Source organism: Syngnathus typhle, linkage group LG6 (assembly GCF_033458585.1).
Source record: "Syngnathus typhle isolate RoL2023-S1 ecotype Sweden linkage group LG6, RoL_Styp_1.0, whole genome shotgun sequence".
NCBI lineage: Eukaryota > Metazoa > Chordata > Actinopteri > Syngnathiformes > Syngnathidae > Syngnathus > Syngnathus typhle.
The window spans coordinates 8,394,136-8,417,534 of NC_083743.1; the positions used below are offsets into that span (position 1 = coordinate 8,394,136).

The window sequence follows — 23,399 nt, forward strand, 5'->3', positions numbered from 1 at the left end:
GTTTAAACAAACTCCCATCTTTTCACAACACATTTGAAAGCTTTATAGCTTGCACATCCAGGTGATTATAAATTCAGATCCATGCAGCTGAATTTCATGGGCAAGTTCCATGAAATAGATTATCATCATTTCATGCAATAATTCAAGACTGTATGAGAAATGTTGAGTTTTATGGTTATTTCACTGCTTTATTTTGGTTTTAAATGCCATTCCGCTGTCCAATGTTCCATTGTGAGCAATTGGAAGTTCGTTTCAGTGGAGCACGCCATCTCCTGGAGGGGGAGAGTAAAGCAGCTTGTACCTACTATGTTGCAGGCATTCGGGGGTCCTGCTACACTGTTACCCCTGTATACACACACACACACACACACACACAAATCTGGAGTGTGCGTCTTTCCTTTTTTCGTACAAAATCAGAATGCTGGATCAGACGCGAAAAGGCCATGAAGCCTTCTCAGATTACTTGTATTTAATAAACAATGCATCATAAAACAAATTTCTCATCTTGACAGGAAGAAAATAGAACAGCTCATTCGGCTTGAGCTTTCCCAATTTATGGCTAAATTAAAAAGGCTTTCAACAATAGACAAGTCGAGGAGAGGCAGGAAATCAATGACCGGGCGGACCGGGGTCTTTGCTGGGTTCTCAGGGAGCACAAAACGATGGGAATCGGTGGCGAGGTCCTGCCTTATTTACACATGATTTTTCCTGTCCTTCCTGTACGTTTGCGCCGCGATTTGCCAAAACAATGGCTATTATCTGGGATGGAAGGTCAATGTCACAGAGTTGAGGCATTATCCATCATCATCTGCTCTCATCAGCCAATGCTGAAGCCCTCCTCAGCTTTATGAACTGCCTAATAAACTCGGCTCTCGGACAACACTGTCCTATTTTTTTTTTATTATTCTTGCACATCCGAAATTTAGATAACGACAGAAAACAAAATAATCGTTAGGTCACCATTGTCATACAACACCTCATGAGTGTTGTGAACAAGTTTGGTGAAGATGTGAACAATGGCTCTCTTTGAAGCTTCTGTTGATTCATTAAAGTGTGCCGGGGCAGTTCATCCCTTTAGAAGCCCAATCTCGACCTCTCGCTGACCCCGCTCAACCTTTCCGACCCAGGGCCCCCGTCACTTTACAATTTACTGCGGAGAGGAGTCGCTTCCGCCGGGGGGACAGTCGCCCAGAATGGGGCCGTGAGGATGGATGTCGCTTTATGGGATCGTGCATAATTTTTTTTAAAAAAGAGCGAGACCCGCACAGCAACAGAAGAACTCTTAAACCCGCCTTTATCATATAATTGATACATCACAATAAGGGGAGGGGGTGTCTGCAGGGTGGGGGACACCTGGGCGCGTCAGGACAGGAGGGGTGACAAGAGAGGAGCGGACGAGTCGCGCACACTGAAAAGTTGGAAGCAAGTTGATGTACCGGAGGGAATTGCAGTCGGGACGGCTGGGGACAGAACAGAAAGGAGATGTACCAGTCAGACGAGTCGGTGAAGGCGACGCGGTGATGAGATGAGAGGACTGGAGTTGAGAAAACACGCGGTGTGTGGCGGACAGTGAAGTGCGTGTGCATGCGCGCACTGGAGAAGACTCTGTCATCCACTCACCCCGCGGCTTGGAGAACCTTAAAAAAAGTTTTTTGTAGGTCTATTTATTTTATTTTTTGTATTTTACGATTAAAATGGACGCCGCATCGAGACCGAGTTAAGAGGGGGAAAATCCCGAAATAGAGCGATCTTTTGACGTGGACTTTCATCACTTTTGCTCACTCCTTACCCCGAGTGTTTTGTACCGCACGCCGACGCAAACTAACGGTAAGAAAAAAAAACGATTTTTGAATGGGAAAAAGTATATTTATCGGATATTTTACGACTAGCCGTTAGAGAGTTCATTGTCGCTGTCGGGGCAAATTCAGTCTGACTTTTAAAATCGCTCAAGACGGGAAAACAATACTGGAGAGGGGGACAAAAGGGTTCATTCAACCTTGATAATTTATTCTTGTTTTATGTTAAGTTATTCTTGAATTGGCCAGTGTTTTTAGTATCCTTTTCGATCTAGACATTTGTTAATGTTTCAAATGATTTGTGTTCAAATAAAGCGAGTAACTAAAATAAATATTATTTTTAAAACGACGTCACTATGCATGTTAAATCCCTTAACACAATGTCTACGTTTTTTTGTCATATTGTTTATAATTTTTATCGTTATTTTTTGTAATGCATTTCATTTTCGTGTCAGGAAATTCATAAGCAGGCCTGTCCTAACAGTTTCTTGAGTTTAAATTGTTTCAATTAACGAATTTGTTCTGCCTTAAAGATGTAAAAACATTTTTTTAATCTCTTGTGTGTGTCTAAACCAATAAATAAAAAGGTATTATTTTTCATAGCCCACATTATTATTATAATTATTATTATTATTATTATTGTTTTGTTGTTGTCATCATCATTGTTGTTGATGTTGTCTGAACACTCCTCGTTAATTGGTTCCGGAAGTAGTACAAAAAGGAAAAATAGAAAAAAAATATTCAATTAATTATTATATAATCATACATCTATATTTATACCTCTGCCTGCATTTACTCAGGATTCGTGTAAACACAGCAATAGTGTTACATTTTGTTAGCCAACTGTGACTCATGCGCTTGTTCTTTTCCTCCTCTAATTTAGATGTTGAAAATCTTTTTAAAATATGCCTCAGTCGCAAATGTCAATTTCCACGGTGACTCCCAACATTAGAGACGTATTTCTCAGTGGGAGGTATGGTTGCTACTCCGTAACCTGGACTGATATTGATCTCTACTTGTCTCTGTCTCCCCAGATCTTGGACGGGTCAGGCCATGTGAAATATTGTGTTGATGCCAGTAAACCAGATATCGGGAGCTGGCTGAAGTACATCCAGTTTGCACCCACTGCCAAGCAGCACAACCTGACAGCCTGCCAGATAGATGATCAGGTATGTAGAATGACAAGATGGGAATAAGAGGCAAAAGGGATTTAGAATTCCCAAATGATGATACGCCCACATATGTTGTGTGTGAGGGTCATCTAAAAGTCCTCACACTTCATCTTTTTCCACTGTTGGAAGTCTGAATTTTTTTAACTCCCTACCCTGCTTGCTGTTGTTGTCTTAAAAGGTGTTATTGTGATTCAAGTCAGATAGTCTCGTGTGCCACAAGCCCACCCTGCTCTCACTTCTCCCACACACACACACACACACAATGCAGACACTCTACATTATCAGCGTGTGTTTTCATTCTGTAATTGTATGCTGGCTTCTGCCGTGCGAGGACCACAGGGCAGGATCAGAGGCGGCCTGTCGAGATGATGTTTCCCCACACTTCCATGTCACGCTGGCGATATAAACTCTTAGATATGTCAGGAATGTCACCGTCTTTTGCTGCTCACCTGGCTGTGGCCAGAGGTGCGTGCTGCCCACATGGGGGTCTGTCTGTTCACCTCACTAATCCCACTCAGTCATTCCTTCATGGTGGACAAGAGACTAAACTTTACCTGACACGCGTGTAGAGCATTCCATGGCGTGACCCGTGTGAAAAGAAAAGGAATTTAAGCTCCATGCTTGTCGTTACCTCTCAGTGAGGAGTCGCGAGATATAGACGGAGAAAAAGATGAAGCGTAAGTAGATCAGAGTGAGTCACAGTGTGTTGAAAATGTCGTCTTTTCACAGCAGTGGGTTTTATTTTCGTTTTGTATAACGGTAAAATAGGAAAATAGTAGTACAGACTCAGGGAGCAGGATTACCCTAAATCAATTTTTACAAAACTGTAAGGGCCCTATTGGAATTTAGTTGGTAAAGGTGTGTATTCTGAAACTATGCAGCGTTCAGAATTCCAATTCTAACAAATGCATCCATATGTTTCCTCTCCTGTATGACTTTTTTAGATGTCTGCGTTGGTCATTTATGGACATTCGTGCTACAACGCAATACTGTAACTTCATTCAAAGGGAAATTATGCGTCGGGTGTTCCTGGTATAACCGAGCCTTTAGGTGAACACCTGACAAAGATTTTCCTGGACAAATTAGCAGCTCCTATGTCACCCATCTTCTCACTTTTCCTAAAAGCATCACTCAATGTCTATTCCCAAATCTTCTTGAAAGATGCAAGATGTCTGGAATCACTTGGCCTCTATGTTTTCAAAGTGACAGGCAGACAAACAAGCAGAGAGAACCGTGTGCGGGGTGTGACTTGCTGTCAACACGGCGGTTCTGCTCTGGTGCCCGTGTAAGGCTCCGACAGGTCTCGGACATGGCTGTGATGAGGTGATTGTTAACTATTACACACTGTCACAGCGCAGTACAATGTGCCGTCTTTAAGCCTTCCGGCCAACATTGATGTTTTTGAAAACACACTGTAGCCGCTCACAATGCCTGTCTGTATGCTCAAATTGAATAGACTAAATGTAGGGTGGTCTTGCAAAAGCCCCTGTCACTTTTTGCTACTGACTGCACTTATGAGGGCTTTTGGATTGTGCTTTTTTTCGGTCCCAGCTCACCGATTGGTTTGAGTGTATAATGTGTGGAGTGTTGCATATGTGTCAATGTGTGTGTGCTAGATCATTTGAGCATCCATGTAAAACTGGAAATAGTTATTCTGGGCTGCAAATGGTAACTTGCACATTACCTGAGTCCGACAGCTTTTTACAACATCAGAAAAGTGCTGAGTCTGAACTCGGCTTGAAACCACACCGCAAACACACACACACACACACAATTGCACCAGATTTGAAGAGAAGAGACAGAACGGGCTCCCTCGAGGAACGCTGCTGTCCAATCCAGTGCAATCCCTCTAACAGAGATGATTTGCCGCCTGATTTATATGACGACAATGTCATACAACCTCAGCAATTTCCAGGTGTGTTGGTCATTATGGCTCAATTGCAAGGTCCAATTCAAACCTTCTAGTGTGAAAGTAAAACTGGCCTCCATCCTCTTATTTCTGACCCAGTTCTGTTTACCATAAAACTTTATGAGCAAATCTCAGGAGGGTGAGTGTGTGAGTGAGGAAGGAATGAGTAAGGGGAGAAGGGGAAAGAGCCTGTTTTGTCTCGTTGGCGAAACTGGGATTTTTTTTCCCCCTCTCACTCTTTACGTCATTCTATCGTGAACTGGTTTTATACGATCGTCTTTGGAGAACTTTGAAAAACGCATTACAGATACATGTCAATATCATGTCTTAAGTCAGTGGAGACTATTTGATTAAAATTCCATAATTTTAAGTCTGAAAAAAAGATTGTCTGACTAAATCAATAGCACCTGGTGGTTTAAATCGAGTATTGCACTAAATTTTGCATGTGTGAACTGCATCAAGATGGGAAATAAAGACAGAAAGCCCAGAATTATTAATGAAAGAAAGAACAATTATTATTTTGCTCATCCGTTGTTCAAAAGAGTAATCCTAGCAATTGTTAACACGATTTTCCTTTCCAATTTATTTGAAGCCACAGAATGGAATATAGCAGAGAGAGTTAATTCTGGAGTTAATTAATCATCATAATAAAAGACCACTGCAGAAAAACTGGAACCGGCAATTAACCTTAACAGTAAAAACAACAATGAATCAGCATGTTAAGTAACCTTCATCAATAACCTTTAACACACGGATATTAAGTGACAACATTTGACGTTCAATCCCCTAACGCTGTCACTCACGTCATGTTGCCATCGGTTTACTGATAATAGAAACTTTCCCTAAGCTGTGTGTTTTGTCATCACAATAATTCGGGCAATTAGCGCTTAGTTGGTCTCCTGTTTGAACTGAATGTCAAGTGGATTATAAGTGTAATCGTCATCGGCCATTTTGTTAAAGAACATTTCACATGATGCGACAAAGACATGTAAATGTCAGGGTGTGACCCAAATGCATCGCACACCTAAAGTCTGGCGTCAAGATCAGTACACTCTGAAATAACTGGAAAAGGTGGGCCTATTTTCCAACATGCATGCAATGTGTCATTTAATTACTGTCACTGACGATTATTTATGACAGCAAAAGTATGACTTGAATGTTTGGCTGATGACATGTAGTCTGCGATTGACTGGCAACCAGCCCGCCTCAAAGTCAGCTGAGTTAGAATGCGACTTCAACGTCTTTAATGGTTCAAATGGGCTCGTCTGCGTACGCTCTTCCTCTCTTCCAGTCTATTGATTCTCACTTAGTATTGAGTGAGGACATTTATGCATTATACAATAATTGTCTGTCACTCACAGATGAAACTGTCACATAATTATAAACCAATAAGAACTGAAATAGATGAAAATGTTCGAAAACATTCGGTTGCATTCCTGCTGATAAAAATGTTTTTCCAACCCTGATATGACATGTTCATTCAAAATATTTTTCTTTTTGTTTCAGTTGTTTGGATTTGATTAGCTTTGGTTGACTGCATTGCCATTCTTCTTGCATTGCAGTATATCAGTACAAAAAAAAAAAAACTCCACAACAAAACAGCAGCAATTACAAAACACCTAAAAAAAAATTACATCACTTGATCACTTACTTTGCATGATGTGCAAAACCTAATTCTAATTGACAGTATTTCCACATATAGAGGTATATCAATATAGACAAGTGATATCTTATATAGGTAAATAAATTACTGAGGCCTGTTCTCTAACTTCAACCAACCGAGAGAGTCAAGCACTGAATTAACATTGTTTTTATATGAGGAACAAAGCAAACGGCGTGCTGCCTTGTTCGAAAATATTTGCACTTTATTTATAAATGACAAGACAGTGCTTGGATCAGAAAGTGTTGCTTTCCAACAACAGACTGCAACAGCCTTTTCAAACCTCAAACCTGTTGATCTACTCTGATGAGCCAAGCTGATGAAATATCATTGGCTATCTCTTTCACTTTGCAGGTTTGTTCGGTAAGGAGGCGTGAGCGTCATGATACAAATAAAAGTGCTTGAAATTCTTGTAGATAAAAATAGATCAGAGCTAGTGTTTTTTTTTTTTTTTTTTGCACCCATTCATTGCAAAATAATAATACTAATACTACTAATAATAATAAGAATCACAGTTTGTTGGTGTTGTTGGTGTATCGGTAAGTTTAGTATTTAAAATTGCTTCTATTCTGAGCATCAAGACCATCTTTCATTTGGACTGGGACCTTTTATAATAGGGGTGTCAAACTCATTTTTGTCACGGGCCGCATTGGAGTCATAGTTTCTCTTGGAGGGCCGTTATGATTGTCAACGTTTTCTATATACACACTATAGGCTACAAAACAAAGTGATGAAGAACTAGTTTTGAAATCAGTGACTAGTAAAAACTGTTCAAATATTTTAAAAGGACGAATTGCAAGCAATATCGCTATTTTTTTAAAAAAACTTATGCAAAATCTGTCTTCGCGAGCCACATAAAATGATATGGCGGGCCACATCTGGCCCCCGGGCCTTGGGTTTGACACCTATGTTTTACAACAACAAATATGTAGCATACCGATCAATTGAGTGTGTCTAAAACAGTCACCTGGGTGTGACCTGAGAAAACGTGTTGGATTATGTACCTTTAATGTGGAAAGAAGAGCCACAGAAAGTTCAGATGGGTTGTCATTGTCTTAATAGATTTTATTCAAAGCTTCTGGAATTTAAAGAAAAATTATTATTCACACATTAGAATGGGAGTGTGTGGTGTAAATGGCCTTAATGCTTCAGGTAGTTTTAGTCACTGTGACTTCTATCACCCTTGTTATCTGATCCCTACAATAACGTGCTAATTTAAACCACTGCTTGACAACTACAGTCTGTGCATGTGTGTTTGCGTAACTTGTGACATATTAGTGATGATCACACAGTATGTGTTCTGTTCTGCAATGAGCCTTTGCGTGTTTCTTTTTGTGTGAGAGTGCTTTGCCTACGGGAAAGAGGCGTGACTGCAAGGGGAATTCCTGAAGTGTGCCATCGCGTGAGCCTTTGGTGGTTCTATTACTGCCACACCACCTCGAAAGTGGAAAGGCATTTTTAAGTTTGACAATGAGGAAATTTGAAATAATATAAACAACATGACGGGCAAATTTGCCGTACTGCACAAACTGTGATTATAGATTAAGGCAAAGGATTCAATTATTTTGTGGTGTTTTTAAAATTAGATACTGTTCTAAAAAAAAAAAATCAATGATTAGTAACCAGTTGCCATTCACTGAACTTTTATCACACACCTTTACCACCTAAGGAGGAAACACATTGTTAAAGTGTATATTTATATTTGTTTCTGTGTTTCAGATCTTCTACAAAGTCACCCGAGATATTTTCCCCGGTGAGGAGCTTCTACTTTTCATGAAGGCAGAAGACTTTTCATGCGATACTTCCATGGCTCCTGATATTCATGGTCTGCATCCCACATACATGATATCATTCCCTGAAAAAACTTGCTAAAGATCTTTTTTTTTTTCATGCTCTCCCCTCCCACTTTGCAGAGGAGAGGCAGTACCGCTGTGAAGACTGTGACCAGCACTTTGAGTCCCGCAGCCAACTGCTGGACCACCAGATGCAGCAGTGCGGGATGCCCCCGTCCTCCTTCCTTGATGCAGGTTTGGATTGCTCCTTCTCTGTACTTCCTCTTAATCTGTACTATCATAACTATTGACTATGATGTAACTTATTTAAGGTGTCACACATCTTGTATGTCCAGGAGAGGACAGTGACATCAACGCCCAGGAACCTCAAGACCTGCGACCCCTTCACAGGTCTCATGACTTTCATGAGTGTAAAGAGTGTGAACAGGTCTTCCCAGATCTCCAAAGGTGACTTCTTCATTCACTGTGCTCGTTGTTCTGTAAAATTGACTCACAGTGTCAACATTAAATGGTGATCTTGGTTTTAAGAGAATCTTCTCTCTCTCTTTCTCATTCTTCTGTTCTTCCCTCAGCCTGGAGGCTCACACACTGTCCCACTCTGAGGAGAGAGAATATAAGTGCGACCAATGTCCCAAGGCCTTCAACTGGAAATCAAACCTGATCCGACATCAGATGTCACATGACGGTGGCAAGCACCATGAATGTGAAAACTGCTCAAAGGTAAAGTGATGACTTTTGGCGGAAAATGTCTTCTCGTTGTACTTTTTTTTTTTTTGTCTCGATAGTAATACCCCCAATTGTTTGTGTCGGTGCGGTTGCTTCCCCCAGCAGGTGTTCACAGATCCTAGTAACCTGCAGAGGCACATCCGCTCGCAGCACGTCGGGGCACGGGCCCACGCCTGCTCCGACTGCGGCAAGACGTTTGCAACGTCTTCGGGTCTGAAGCAGCATAAGCACATCCACAGCAGTGTCAAGCCCTTCATGTGTAAGTCACTAAGACCCTACCTATGTAAGTCTACTCAGTACATTATAATAATATTAACAAAAATAACATGCTTGTGTGACTAGAAAACCTGTATTTGGGAATTCTGATCATTTTTTCAGCTTTAAACATGTATGTTCCAAAGTAAATACTAAAAAAAAAAAAAGTGACATCATTTTTCAGAAGTGGACAATTAGTCTGGAACGCAAATATGCTGATGATCTAGTTGGAGCCACTTTCACTTGGTCTAACCCAAATGACCTAGTCTAACACACACACACACACACACTTTTCCCCTCTCACACACCCCAGCAAGACACATTTTGACCTTTCACACTCTTCTTTCCCTAAAGCATAATGACCTTCACCCTTTCCCTCTTGTATTTCCTCGACCCGCCACATGCCTGCATGTGAAAAGCACACCACTCGCTTTGAATTTCCTTTTTAATCAAGCATATCAACATACTGTAGACACATGACTCGCTTTTTACTGTCAACCCTTCACTTCTCCCTCCACTTTCACCACGCACACTATTTTTCACAAATAGCAACCACATGCACTGCTGTCTTCCTTTTCAGCCCATTTGCTGTAATCAACGAAAATACGTAGATCTAAATACAACTAATGGTTGTGTGAAATTGTACTGGGAAAAGCCATGTGTGTCAAATGTTTCTTGTTTTTGCATGTACAGTGAACCCTTGTTATTTGCAGAGGTAGCGATTAAGATTGCTTGGAGATAGGAAAATGCCACCAATAATGGACCCCCCTCATTATCCTTAAAAGTAAATGATGTACCGATTATTTTGAGTGTATGTTGCATGTTGCTCTTTGCAACCTGATAAAATACTATTTTTTTTTACTTTATTATGTTTTTGACTCCGTAAAACATAGGTACGTTTTTTTTAAATAGGTATATCGTGAATAATTATTTGACAAAAATCTACAATAGAGTTCTGAATACAGATTTTTTTTAATATAAAATATGATCTGCCTCTTAAGTATAATTACATTCTGACACCACTTTACCATATTTTTGATTAGCAAAATAAATAATTTTGTTGCAAGACAGCTTCCATTAATGTTACCCAGTCAAATTTGCAATGGAAAGACTATACAAATTATTTCTGAATTGTTAACAGTTGTGTAGGTAGTCAATTTTGTTGGGGAAAAAAAAATACGTCACTCAACTGTCCATCTCCCATGGTAAGCCAGTGTCACAAAAATACTGGACTGTGGGAAGGTTACCCACCACAGGATGACAGGGACCCAGCTTGGGGACAAGGTGAGGGAGCTGAAGGAGTGATGGGAGAGACTCAGGGTGGGCAAGAGGGGTGGGGGAGCACTATAGGACGTGGGACCTGTCCTGGGAACCAGACTGCAGGATAGGATTCATTCAACTCTGCTTCCTTCACAAACTTAAAATAGCGCCATTGTACTTCATATGCCGAAGAATGTGTGTGTGTGTGTCTGTGTGTTTATGCGCTCTTGCATTCCTTTGTGTGTCCTTCTCTGTGACTTAGTCTGCATGTGTGTTTGTGTGTGTGTGTTTGTATATGTAATTGTTTATGGAATCTTTGGGACACAATGAGGCGAGAGATGCCTGGGAACTTGGTTTTGATGTGCAGGTGATGAGTGGGAACAAGCGACACACACTGTCATCTGATTACAATAGCAGGATCTGGACACACCTCACCTCGTCATTTTGATGGAAACCTTTTGTCATAAATATTGATGGGAACATGAGCATTTCACACTGCATTTCCTCTGTGTCACATGTTAAGTAGATGTGATTGTGTGATGTCATTGTCAGTGTTACGTTCTAAAACTCTGTTTGTTTACTTCTGTGTGCCCCCGGCAGGCGAGGTATGCCACAAGTCCTACACCCAGTTCTCCAACCTGTGCCGCCACAAACGCATGCATGCCGACTGCAGAACGCAGATAAAGTGCAAGGACTGTGGGCAGATGTTCAGCACCACCTCGTCCCTGAACAAGCACCGACGTTTCTGTGAGGGAAAGAACCATTTCACGACAGGAGGAATGTTTGCTCAAAGTATGCCACTCCCCGGTGCTCCTGGTTTGGACAAATCAGCTTTGGCCATGGGCCACAGCAGCGCTGGACTGGCCGATTACTTCGGAGCTAGCCGCCATCATGGCGGGCTTACTTTCCCTGCTGCACCTGCTTTCCCATTCAGCTTCCCTGGCCTTTTCCCTTCTGGAATCTACCATCGTCCACCACTCATCCCAGCCACTTCTTCCCCGGTTAGGCAACCAGCTCACGTTGCTGTTGGTGGGCATGGTGCAGAGCTAAGTAGGAATCCACTGCTACCTCCAAGCCCCGGAGCTCAAGAGTCCAGAGAACTCCTTAAGGCGCTTCGGAAAGACAACGGCGGTCCTGATAATACTTCAAACCTACACAACCAGAGCTCCTTGTCCTCCACGAAGCAACGCCACAAGCAAAGCGACCAATCGGAAAGCAGTGATGTGGATGATGTCAGCACGCCCAGTGGAAGCGATCTTGAGAGTATGTCAAGCTCTGAGCTTGAAAGTGATATGGACAGTGAGATGCGGGAAAATGGCAAAAGCCTCAAAAGGAAGGCTAATGATGGAAGTCCACAAAGTCTGAGGCTGACAGGTGCTGATAAAAACTTTGCCGGACCTTCTCTTATCCCTTCCTCAATGGACGAGCACACAGCCGTTACAGGGGCTGTCAATGACTCTATCAAGGCCATTGCCTCCATAGCTGAGAAGTATTTTGGCTCTACAGGCCTAGCTGGCCTGCAGGACAAAAAAGTCGGGTCACTGCCCTATCCCTCCATGTTCCCTTTACCTTTCTTCACAACTTTCTCTCCACCAGTGTATCCTGTTCAAGACAGGGATGTCAGATCTCAAACGCTGAGGGGTGAGCCGCAGTTGCAGGCAGATGATTGCAAAAAGGCTCAGAGCAAATCAGAGTCACCATTTGACCTCACCACCAAACGAAAGGAGGAGAAATCTACCCCGTTTGAGCCTTCCAAAGTAGAAGCCTCACACTTGACCAGTCAGGATCAGCCTTTGGACCTCAGTTTAGGGAGCAGGGGGCGTGGATGCAGTGCAAGAGAAGAAGCGAAAAAAATGAACGAGGGGCTTCAAGATGACAAAGCTGTCATGGAAACACCAAAACCTGACTCTTCATTGCAACATGCAAGGCCAACTCCTTTCTTCATGGATCCCATCTACAGGTATTGTTATTCCCAGTGGTTTTGTCAAAATAAATGGTTTAGCTTAGCACAATACAACGTAGAAGAAACATTTGTATGGATTTTTGAAGGTGCACACGTCATTGTGTAAAATAGTGGAAACTAAAAGACACTTTCAATCAATGAATGTGTTTTGATAAACCGTGACCGTATTTCATTTGTTTCTTTTTGTTTCGCAAGTATTTGTGTGTTAAGAGCTGATAGAAATCTACTATTAGCAGGGTTGAGAAGGGGAGAATGAGTGATCCATTTGAGACGCTGAAAGACAAATACATGCGGCCGGCTCCTGGCTTCCTCTTCCATCCTCAGGTACGTATGTTCTGATAGAGGAACTTGCAACCAAAAGTTTATCTCGTGTAAATACGTGTACAACGCGCTTGATTTCTGGTCCAGTTTTCGAAGGAAGACTTTGCGTTTTGAACTCATTTAATCAGTCGTGAGTGAGAACGGCCCCGGAAAGTGAAAACAGCACTTTCTCAGGCATATGATTCCGTTCCTTCTTTTCTGGTTATTTCAGGTCTGGTTTTTACAGGCTGTTTCATTTGCTTGATTTATGTCCTCTGTCCAGACTGTTGCAAAGGCCCAGCCTGCAACGACCACATGGTCGTCCCACATGCCTTAATGAGGTGTCCTATCAGTAGAAACACTAACAGAGTGCTTAGGCCATCTTTATGACTTTATGATGTCTGGACACACAAATCATTCCCAGAAAGCTCAGACTAGTCAGACCAGGCAAGGGGGCCCTTTCTGTATACTTTTGCGTTCAGTCACCTGACTCACGACTCGGCCATATATCAAGGGAAACTAAGAAAAGCTGAAGGACTATAACTTTTTTTTAACCTTTTTTATGATTCAGCTTTTTAATTCCTGGCAGGATGTTTTATTGCAGAGCAATATGGGCTCATATTACATACTGGCTGCTATTATAATGTCTTTATAGAGCATGGGGAAGTGTTAGGAACTATGAGAGCCACCTATAATTCCGCCACCATAACTTTGTAGTTAGGCAGCTCATTGGTACTTTAAAGTTTAATGCTTCAATCGCTTTTCTTTAAGCTATGTATCGCTAATGATATGATTGCTGCTACTATCTGACATTTTTTTCATTTGATTTTTCTCTCCCCGCAGTTCCGTTTGCCAGATCAGAGCTCTTGGGTAAGTTTTGTTTATTTTAATCACACTGATGCATGGGCTGTATAAGAATATATTTTTCACTGTGTTGTTATGCACCATCTTGTTGCAATCTAGCTAGAGATGCATATTGGACAAACTAACTTCATGGTTAATTTGCATAAGAGGTCAAGGGGCAGACGACAAGGGTCAGCCCGGTGTCGGGTGCTTAGGGTCACAAAAGGGTGGCCATTTTAAAGGAGTTGGTTTTAAGACACATGCAGAAGTCTTAGGAGGTGCATGTTCAACCTCATTGAGCCGTTTGTGTGATTTGCCAGGCATATTTTTCAAATTTTAAATTATGTGAATTTTGCTGTTTCGAATTTAAATTGTACTACTTTGTGTCTTTGCCAATGGATAGCCCCTGCTGTGATTGGTTTTCAAATTTACAGACTCCACCTTACAGTTACATGACTGATGCAGCAGTTTTCTGGTTTTCCCCCGTTTTAATTATTTTAATTTGTTTACATTTTTTGGATCTTGATTAAGTCCTGGTCTGATTCAGGCTGAAGTGGGAATTTCCAGTAGAGCTACACCCTAACCAACCGCTTTGGAACATGTATGTTTGCTTGTACATATAATGAAGCGCATCTATTGCAAATAAGCCTGGACGGTGTGGTGAAGGTAGTTGTTTAGTCGGGACTACTTTACATGTGTCCAAGGGTAACAGTCTCTTTGGGACACTCCCGTGGAGCGGTGGGGGGGTTGAGGGTTGAGCTAGTTCCTCTCGCCAAACATCTGGTTGCTGATAAAGATCAACAATTGAGAATGCATCTCGCTAATTAGCCCCTCGCAGCATCACTGACTTCTGAAGATAGCCAATCAACCGCCGGTCCCACTGCGACACTACAGCAACAAGCAAGTTCACAAATGCTTACACACTGCCTTGGGGAGAATCAAAAGGGGTTTTCATGAGGTGTGCGGTCTGTGTGTGTGCGTATGTGTGCGTGCGTGTGTGTTTTTAAAGCGGCCTATTTTACAAAAAACTAGAGTCTATGACCTTGGGAAAATTACCTCAGAGCACAGTCTGGTCTCTTCTTGACATTAAGTAGCTTAAACATTTCACACACAAGACGTTGTGACATAGTCAAATAGACTTAATCAACCTAATCCATAAAACGTACACATTGAGGTTCAATCTGTGGTTAATCATTTTTAATTTTTCGTACATCCTTAGAGATCAAGGCTCAGATACTAGAAGTCTAGTTTCATCCAATTAAATGTAAACCAATAAAGACCAATATAAAGGTTATAATGTTTATTTATTATTGACAAATGTAATCATTATTGCTGTAGTTATTTGCAAGAGTGTAAGACTGCATCAGATAACCAAAATACAAAAAAAAAAAAACTATTCTATCATGATGAATAGCAGTTGCAACACTCTTGCAATTACAATAATGGTCGTAATCAAAATCTACCAAACTTGACAATCCACATCCTCCCACAGCGAGAATGTTGACTGTGTCAGGAACTTTAGACGCAGCCGTCACTCTTAATCACTTGCTTCCCACACATGGCTCCACGCGCTGTCATCCATTACTTTTTCTCAAGCTCTAGATCTTTCTCTCTTTTGTTGTTTCGCTTTTATCACCTTGCAGAACCTCTTCAACTCTCTGCTTGCTATTTACTCCATCTTGGGCGTGTGGCCTGTGCGTGACAGGGGCTGAAAACAGGAGATGAAACGTCAGCGTCAAAACAATGCTCCCATAAAAGACCCGAACCATCACTGATTTTCTGCCTTGATGAAATAAGAACAAGCTGAAAATTCAATACGTGCAAAATAATGCAAATTTTTTTTTAGGCCCTGGTATAAGTGTGCATGTGTGTGCGCGTGGGATGGCCTGTCAAGCCCGGTGCTCTACTGGGACCACCGCCCCTCTGTCTCCCCCCCTTGCATCCCTGCTCCTCCCCCACCCCGCCCCTTTCAGCACAGCGATATCATTATTACCCATGTCTGGCCCTTGATCAGCAATGTCAACATCTTTCATATTGACAAATGTGCTGTCTGCCCGCATTGTGCACAGAATGGTTTACTGCCCAGCAGTGGACATGAATCACTCTACACACAAACACACACAGACATGGATCTGACAACACACAAATACACACTTGGCTCATACAATCGTGTACACCACACACTATGCTCGCTCACATGCATTACAAATACATTCTTCTCCCTCACATACATACATCTATTTCACACACGTAGGTGGCAATCAATCAACTATGACCACCTCGCGGCAAATAGTTTCTCATCCATATAGCCACATAGAGTGCAGACAAGAAAGCGTAATTCTTGCCAGGATATCTGATAAAAGCAACTGTTGGACTTCATTAGCAGATTGGCTGCAGTCGTTAATTCTTTCCTTGTGTCTCTATCTGACTTTTTAGGTGTTGTCTGTCTGAGAGAAAGAAAGAGTTGTGTCAAACGACTAAAAACTTTTCAAGTCAGAAATGTAATTAGGGCTAATTGTCTTATAGCTCGAAACTTGTTTGGTTTGGGCCTATTTTTCACTTCAATGTTTTGATCCACCTTTTTGTGGACATTGAAACAAAGAGACTCTTGAGTCTGAAATTCTAGCAGAATGGCATTTCCTAGTATTTGTAGTTTTACAATCATCCGGTCTCATCTTCCTCTTGCCTCCCTTCAGATGTCAGCTATTGAGAACATGGCTGAGAAGCTGGAAACTTTAGGCTCCTTGAAGCCAGAGTCAGGTGATCTGCTACGTTCTGTCCCCTCCATGTTTGACTTCAGAGCTCCGCCCTCAACGCTTCCGGAGACACTTCTACGCAAGGGAAAGGAGCGATATACTTGCAGGTAACTACAGCATGCACTGCAGCATTTATTATCATCAACAGGCGAATGATTTATTATTTGGTATTATGCCCAATAGATATTGCGGGAAAATCTTCCCACGTTCTGCCAACTTGACGCGCCACCTTAGGACTCACACAGGGGAGCAACCGTATAGGTTTGTGACTTCATTTACATCATTTCAACAACTCAGGATCTGGCTGTCCATCGCCAGAAGAGAGATTTGTCGTTACTCAGATGGAGGAATGTTGAACCTAAGCTTGTAGGAGGGTCTTTGACCACAGGGGATTGAGAAAGACCAGCCCAGGTCTCCACTGGGCCAGTCCACTCCACGTACTGGCTTGTCATTAAAGATCACCGCTCTGGTCCTAAGGGACAACCAATCGAGCGAGCTGATTCCAGCAGAAGAAAAAGATGTAATCTTCTCGTATAATTTTGCATGAAGAAACTTGGCAAGAGCGAGTAATTTCGCTGAGATGGAGCACAATCTGTTGCGTGCTTATTGAGTGAGAGAAGAATGCAGTTTTATTGAGCTGGCTGGAGATGAGAGGCGATTCTGGTTCACCTTAAACAAGCTGCTCCATCATGTCTGGGTCTGTGGGATTGTTCAGACTTTGTGTAGATGCAGTTATGATTCCCACAGAATCATCCAGAACCTCCAAAGTTACTGTTGTTGTTTTCTGCAGGTGTAAATACTGCGACCGCTCCTTCAGCATCTCCTCCAACCTGCAACGCCACATTCGCAACATCCACAACAAGGAGAAGCCCTTTAAGTGTCACTTGTGCGATCGATGCTTTGGTCAGCAAACCAACTTGGATCGTCACCTCAAGAAGCACGAGAATGGTAACCTGTCAGGTAAGGAGCCTGAAGCTTGAGAAGGTTGGATTTGTGTAGTTTTACTTGAGCCACAAAGCTTCAATGCAGCCCAGAGACGGCCAGACTTTATCTCCAGCTGCCCTCACATTAAATAATGAAAATAAATGTTCCTCCCTTGTCTCTTTTTTGCACAGGCACTGCAATGTCTTCCCCGCAGTCTGAACTTGATGGTAGCAACGCCCTATTGGACGACAAAGAAGACTCTTACTTCAATGAAATCAGAAATTTCATCGGCAACACAGGCCAAAGCCAAACATCACCGGACCCCTCTGAAGAAGGGTAGGTAGACATTTTCTAAACTTTCTGCTCTCTTAGATTTTATCATCTCTCCAGCCCATTTTAGTAATTTCGTATTGTTGAGAGGGCAATCATGCAAGGAGATGACAGCTTTTTCATGCATTAAATCAAGTGCTGTCTCCGTGCATGCAAGTTCATCTGTGCATTATGCAAATACATTCTTGGAACCGCGATCGGGTCAGATAGCAGTTGTGCAATCTGCTCCGCTCTCAGAGTTTGTTTTCACGCGCCTCACGTCGGTGCGATCGCAAGCCCGATTGCACGACCAGATAGAGATCTTGTAGACTGCTCCGTGATTGAGCCTCCATGAGCAGGAGCAGGCGCAGGAGCCTCGGGAGTACGGGAAGAGAAACCCAAAGAAAGGGGGAGCGAAGCAGTTAGCCCGCCACATCTGGAACCAACATGTCTGCCTTCAGGAAGAGGGTAGAGGGGGTGGGGTCACAAGGTCGGCCTGTGTTTCCTTTCAAAATGGTGCGCTTCTGACTGCTTCTGATAGATACTTTATCCCCAGCAAATTACCACGTTTGAAAGCATAATTAGCGAATCTGTTTTCTTAATCACAGAGCTCTCGCTGGCTCTTCAGGAGTCACTCTTCGGAGCTGTGTGAGCTCGACGTGGCACTCATACACACAAGCCCGGCCGGTTGAAGCTCACTCTAAAAGACAATACGGTTTTGACAACAGCTGATAAGGGACAAAAATGATAAATATATTTTACGTCCGCACATACTTAACTGTATTCGCATCACATCAGATATCGTGTTGACAAATGATGTGATGATGTGTGTTGCTTTCTTATCTGCACAATCGCCAGAGTTCATTGTGGAGGATTTTTAAGTCTCTGGCGAAAGACATCTCTGAGCGTAATTAGTGAATCAGTCTGAATGCGTTTCCAGATGATTTAGCAAACGGTGGTTTCCTGTGGCACTGAGACAGAAAGAAAAATTAAGACTCTAGCAGTTTGGATAGCTGGTTCTCTTTCCCTCCACAAGGAGAGCAAAATGGATCGCTTGGCAGTGCACTCATAATTCAACTTCCAAATGGAGCTGTCAGCTAAATATTTTGCCTATTAGATGATTACTAGATAGTAGTGAAGATAAACAAGGAGAGAGGCTGAGCACTCCAGTTAAGTGCTGCAATGATGAAGTTGGTGCTGCTGTGCCCAGAGGGGCCCTGCAGCCTCGATGACAAACGAGATTCCGATTTTGGTCCGTCCCAGCTGCCATGTTCTGCTTTGTCCAAGAGGCCACAAGCCATTGTTTTTGCACATGCAGAAAGAGAGGAACGTTAAAAGAACATTAAAAAAAAACACACGCCGTGTAAACATTTCATAAATGTGGTATATTCTTGGTCTGCAGTGTCAATGGCAACCCATTTGAAGAAGATAAGACTCTACTGATGGCCAGACACGGGTCACATGACTTAGAAGATGAGGACGCAGAGGAGCTTGCTGCTGATGAAGATGGGGAAGACCCCAGCAACACCCTGAATAAACCCCGAGAGGAGATGCCAACTAGCAACATTAGCGATGACCTCATACAAGATGGAATGGACTTCAGTCGAACAGATGACTTGAGCCAGAGCTGTAAAATTTCTCCCAGGAGGTACATCTGATATCTGAACGTAATGGTGTCCGTTTTTAATTTCGATTGCTGACATCAAGATATTTTTTTCCTGGGTTTTTAGTTATAAGGACGAGGAAGAGCCGAGTGGCTACTCCGCTTTGGATCAGATTCGTCACTTTTCGGACATCCACAAGCTTGAGGAGAGCGAGTTGAGCGACGGGGAAGGCGATGAAGACGAGCAATCGTTTGCGCCTGCCTCGCTGAATGATGCAGTCAAACAGCCGCTCTTCAGGAAATCAAAGTCACAGGTAACAACATTTTACAGTCACACTGTAAACTAGTGATGGGAATACGAAGCTTCAAATTTGTGTCATGAACCAGTTGTTGTGTTTTTTGACTCTGCGGTTTAAAAAGGATTTAGGAAATACCAGTGTGCTTTCAGTCTAATTTTAAGCCATCGAGAGGAGTGATTAAATACAAGTGCTTCATGAAGCAAATTTGAAGCTTCATTTTCTCATCATTCATCTGGTGACTGACCTGATAAAAAATAAAGGGGGTAATTGTTCAATGTGCTTATAAGGTGGGGTCATTTCATGGAAAGACAATAATAAACATTTGAAAATCGAAATTGATCCTTAAATGTCTTTCAAAGTTGTGTGTGCAACTAAATCTTTTATTTCTGTCCTTTCCCATTCAGGCCTACGCCATGATGCTGTCTCTAGCTGAAAAGGACTCTCTGCACCCCGCCACCCACACGCCGGCCTCTATGTGGCACAGTCTGGCTCGAGCTGCTGCTGAATCCACTGCCCTCCAGTCCCTCAGCCATGTATGATGACACCTGCTTTTCACATTTGACGTCTCCTACACACTGACTCAAGGAACTCTCAATGTCTTTGGAGTGACTGCTAAGCAGAATCATGGCCCTTCTGACTGCTGAGTGGAGCACCTTGTACACAATACAAGGTCTTTCCAGACCCCAGCCCAGAAAACCTCAAAATATCCCTCTGAGACCTTAAAATGGATTTCCTAGTTTGGCACCTACCATGGTGGAAATAATAAATCTAAAGTAATAATAGTCATATTTATTCTCTTCATTTGCACACCAAAGGCAGCTGGTGGACATGGAAGATGTGCTGATGTATCTTTGATCGACTGCATTCACTGCCCGGTTCACACAAAGCAGGGTGAACATTTTGGAAGTTGCTTGTGTCTCAAAGGCAAGTATCTTAAACTGTCTTTAATGACATCATGTATATTCAAACTCTATTGCAATTCAAACCCCTGGGGTCCACATGTATTGCGTGTAAAAATAAATGCACTTGATGTAATGAAGGGTGGTAACAACTTTGGTTTCAAATGACTCGGTGTCATAAAAGTTCTAAAATAAGTCAATCATTGGGCTGTACAAAATTGTCTACCAACCATTCTGTACTACGTTCCAGCCTGCCCGTCCGCGCTATCTGTGAAAGGTTATAAATAGTCATTTTCGTGGATGAAAAGAAAACACGTTGTTGGTTTTTTTTACTGAGATAAGTAGCCAGTGCTGAAGTTAAATGTTCTATAAATGGCATTTGTCTTTTTCCACAACATTGATTCCATTCTAGTCAGCCAACAATACCACTAAATAGCTTGAATGCTAGTTGTTAACTACTCCATTCTTGTCTTTCAGTCATTTTAGACAATCATGATTTTGTTGGAATTCTTTTTTCGATGTTGTCTGTGTTGTTGGTGTTGTGTTTGTTGTCGTATGTTGATAATTGTATTTATTTCTCGGCAAACTGTAGTTTGTTTACTGAATAGCACTGCTCCAAGCCCGGGTGATGGCATATTCCTTTCCCGGCCTATCTCAGACGTCGATGGAGTTTGTAGATTCCGTTGGAGACCCAGATAGTATTAAACATACAACTCTTATTCTTTTAATGGAACTGGTTGAAGAATAGATTAGATTTTTTTAACGACAATTTCATGATTAAATTGTAAAAAAAAAAAACATGATAAAATAAAACGAGAAAAAAAGTGTACAGAATGAAATCATTAAAAGACAAAACAACCCAGGTATCATTTGTTCATAAGCGCATGGTTGGTCTGCTAAGATTTGTGTTGACATTTTCTACAGTTGTCTGCAAGCTTGTGTGACGTTCAGTTCATGTTAAACCCTCGTGCCAAACTTAAAAAAAGTAAAACAGACTGCTCTTATGTATTCTCCCCTTTTGAGGGACCACATTTTTGTTTTTGTCGTTGTTTATAATCAATTTTAAAAAGTAATCAGCAAGTTGAGGTACTTTTATTTTAATGCTTTTTACAATGTAACTGTTATGCATTTCAATTCAAATAATGTGGGAGGAGCAACTAAATAAAGGACTACAATGTGGATTGACTTGTCTTCCTTACTTCCTTTATTCTTCCACAGACATTTTACTCACTCGTTCATTTGTAACCTCCCTCATAGGACCCCATATAAGCCATAATTATGGCACCAACATGGTTTTCCACACATAGGTCAGAGAACCACCTGGCGCTTTCTTCTAGCACTCCCATGGCCTAAAAAACCATGTGAGAGCCTGAACTCTGCTCCTTTTTTTTTATCCCTGGGCATTGGCTTCCATAGAGGGGATAGAAGGCCGAAGCCAAGTCAAGTCAAGTCAAGTTTATTTGTATAGCCCTAAATCACAAGCAGTCTCAAAGGGCTTCACATAGACAGCATGTATGAATGTGGTAGTGGGAGCAGAGGCAGGAATGTGTCCTCTTTATTTGTGTCTGTTTGTGGGGCATGATGGATGAGGTGGGTAGATGTGATGACCTGGCTCATCGCTCAAGCGCTCAATAAGAGTCCCATCCCGTGCAGCAGGCCTCCCCGTCCCGCACCCCCTTTTCTGTCACTGCTGCCAGCCGACGTGGGCGGACATTATGGCCGGGAGGTTTTGGAGGTTTTAGCAGCTCCATTGTCCGGAGGGCAACTCAGAAAGGGGAGTTGCGGGGCTGGGTGAATTGGGCATGACGGTGTCGATGACTCCGTGGCGCTGACGCGCCACATTTACAGTGCTCTTGTTACCCTAATGGTGGGTGAGTTTTCTTAGGGGCTGTCATCACCCCTCAGGGTTTCAGCGGGCATCCACTTTTGATGAGGTCGCGGGGGGTCAGGCATTGTTGATGAGGTCGGCATGGGTCGTACAGCTTTGATGAGGTCAGTTGCAGTGATGGTGCAAGCCAGCTTCATAATGGAGTGGCCATGACAATGGTCCTGAGTGGGACTATTGCCACCTGTGCAAGTGTTGACCAAATAAAGCCTGTTTTATTTCGTGAAATCATCCGTCACCACACAAAGTTGTTTATATCATGTTGTGTTAATGCAATATTGTGGTGCAAGCTTGAAGTTACTAAATTTTTTATATATCAGCTATTGTTGATATTAAGGGGCTACTTGTTTCAATAGAATGTATATATATATATAATTATAATTATATATGATAGTTTGTTAACAATTTGTCTGTTTATGTAGAAAAAAAAGTAAAAAGAGGAAAAAAAATATGAGTAATGTTTAAAAAACCAGTTCACAAAGTTCTCACTATTAATAAGATTTACGTATACACACAGAAGTGACTGTGTTGTAATAAAAAAGAAAGTCCATTTTATTTGAAATGCCTATTTACCCATTCTTGTCTTTGGGTTTGCACCTGTCAAACAGCCGTCGAAGAAGAAGGGGAGCGGATGAGAGGAGAGAGGAAAGAAAACGTGCAAAATGCTTGTTAGGCAAATTCTTTTAGCACTCAAGTGATGACATATCGCTAAAGCGAAGACACTATCAGAACCATTGGACTGCAGAGCGCACTGATCTATCCAAGTGTCCCTTGCGCAGTGACAGCTCGCCGTGTTCGTGGCTTATTAACTAGACTAACTAATGATGGGAGTTTCGGGAGAGGAGTGAAGGAAGACTAAACATCCAGGAAAGTTGCACGGCAAAGGATTTGTCAGATCCACTTCAAAACGGTGGAGCGTTTGTGGAATATAACATCACGTTCCTGCAGAACGCCATGATCTTCTGAACTGTGAGTACAGCTGCTTCAATTCAATTCAACGAGGGCGTCACCGATCGGACGTTGTCTTCTGCACAGGCCTGCAACGTT

General features: G+C 42.3%; 1 protein-coding gene across 15 annotated transcripts in view; it reads left to right on the plus strand.

The window, feature by feature from the left end:
* The window catches only part of mecom (MDS1 and EVI1 complex locus), a 97,890-nt gene extending 76,242 nt beyond the window's left edge, over nt 1-21,648 (plus strand). For 4 of the 15 annotated variants that reach the window (XM_061280479.1, XM_061280491.1, XM_061280494.1 and 1 more), the window contains 16 exons: nt 2,831-2,965; nt 8,257-8,362; nt 8,451-8,564; nt 8,642-8,777; nt 8,903-9,050; nt 9,159-9,339; nt 11,172-12,531; nt 12,768-12,858; nt 13,678-13,704; nt 16,374-16,540; nt 16,617-16,694; nt 17,224-17,393; nt 17,549-17,693; nt 19,069-19,314; nt 19,397-19,583; nt 19,973-21,648. In XM_061280479.1, coding sequence (XP_061136463.1) covers nt 2,831-2,965; nt 8,257-8,362; nt 8,451-8,564; nt 8,642-8,777; nt 8,903-9,050; nt 9,159-9,339; nt 11,172-12,531; nt 12,768-12,858; nt 13,678-13,704; nt 16,374-16,540; nt 16,617-16,694; nt 17,224-17,393; nt 17,549-17,693; nt 19,069-19,314; nt 19,397-19,583; nt 19,973-20,107 — 3,426 coding nt within the window. In that variant the 3' untranslated portion in view covers nt 20,108-21,648. The other 11 variants (XM_061280493.1, XM_061280492.1, XM_061280481.1 and 8 more) reach the window with 11 other exon arrangements.
* Nucleotides 21,649-23,399: the final 1,751 nt, after the last annotated feature.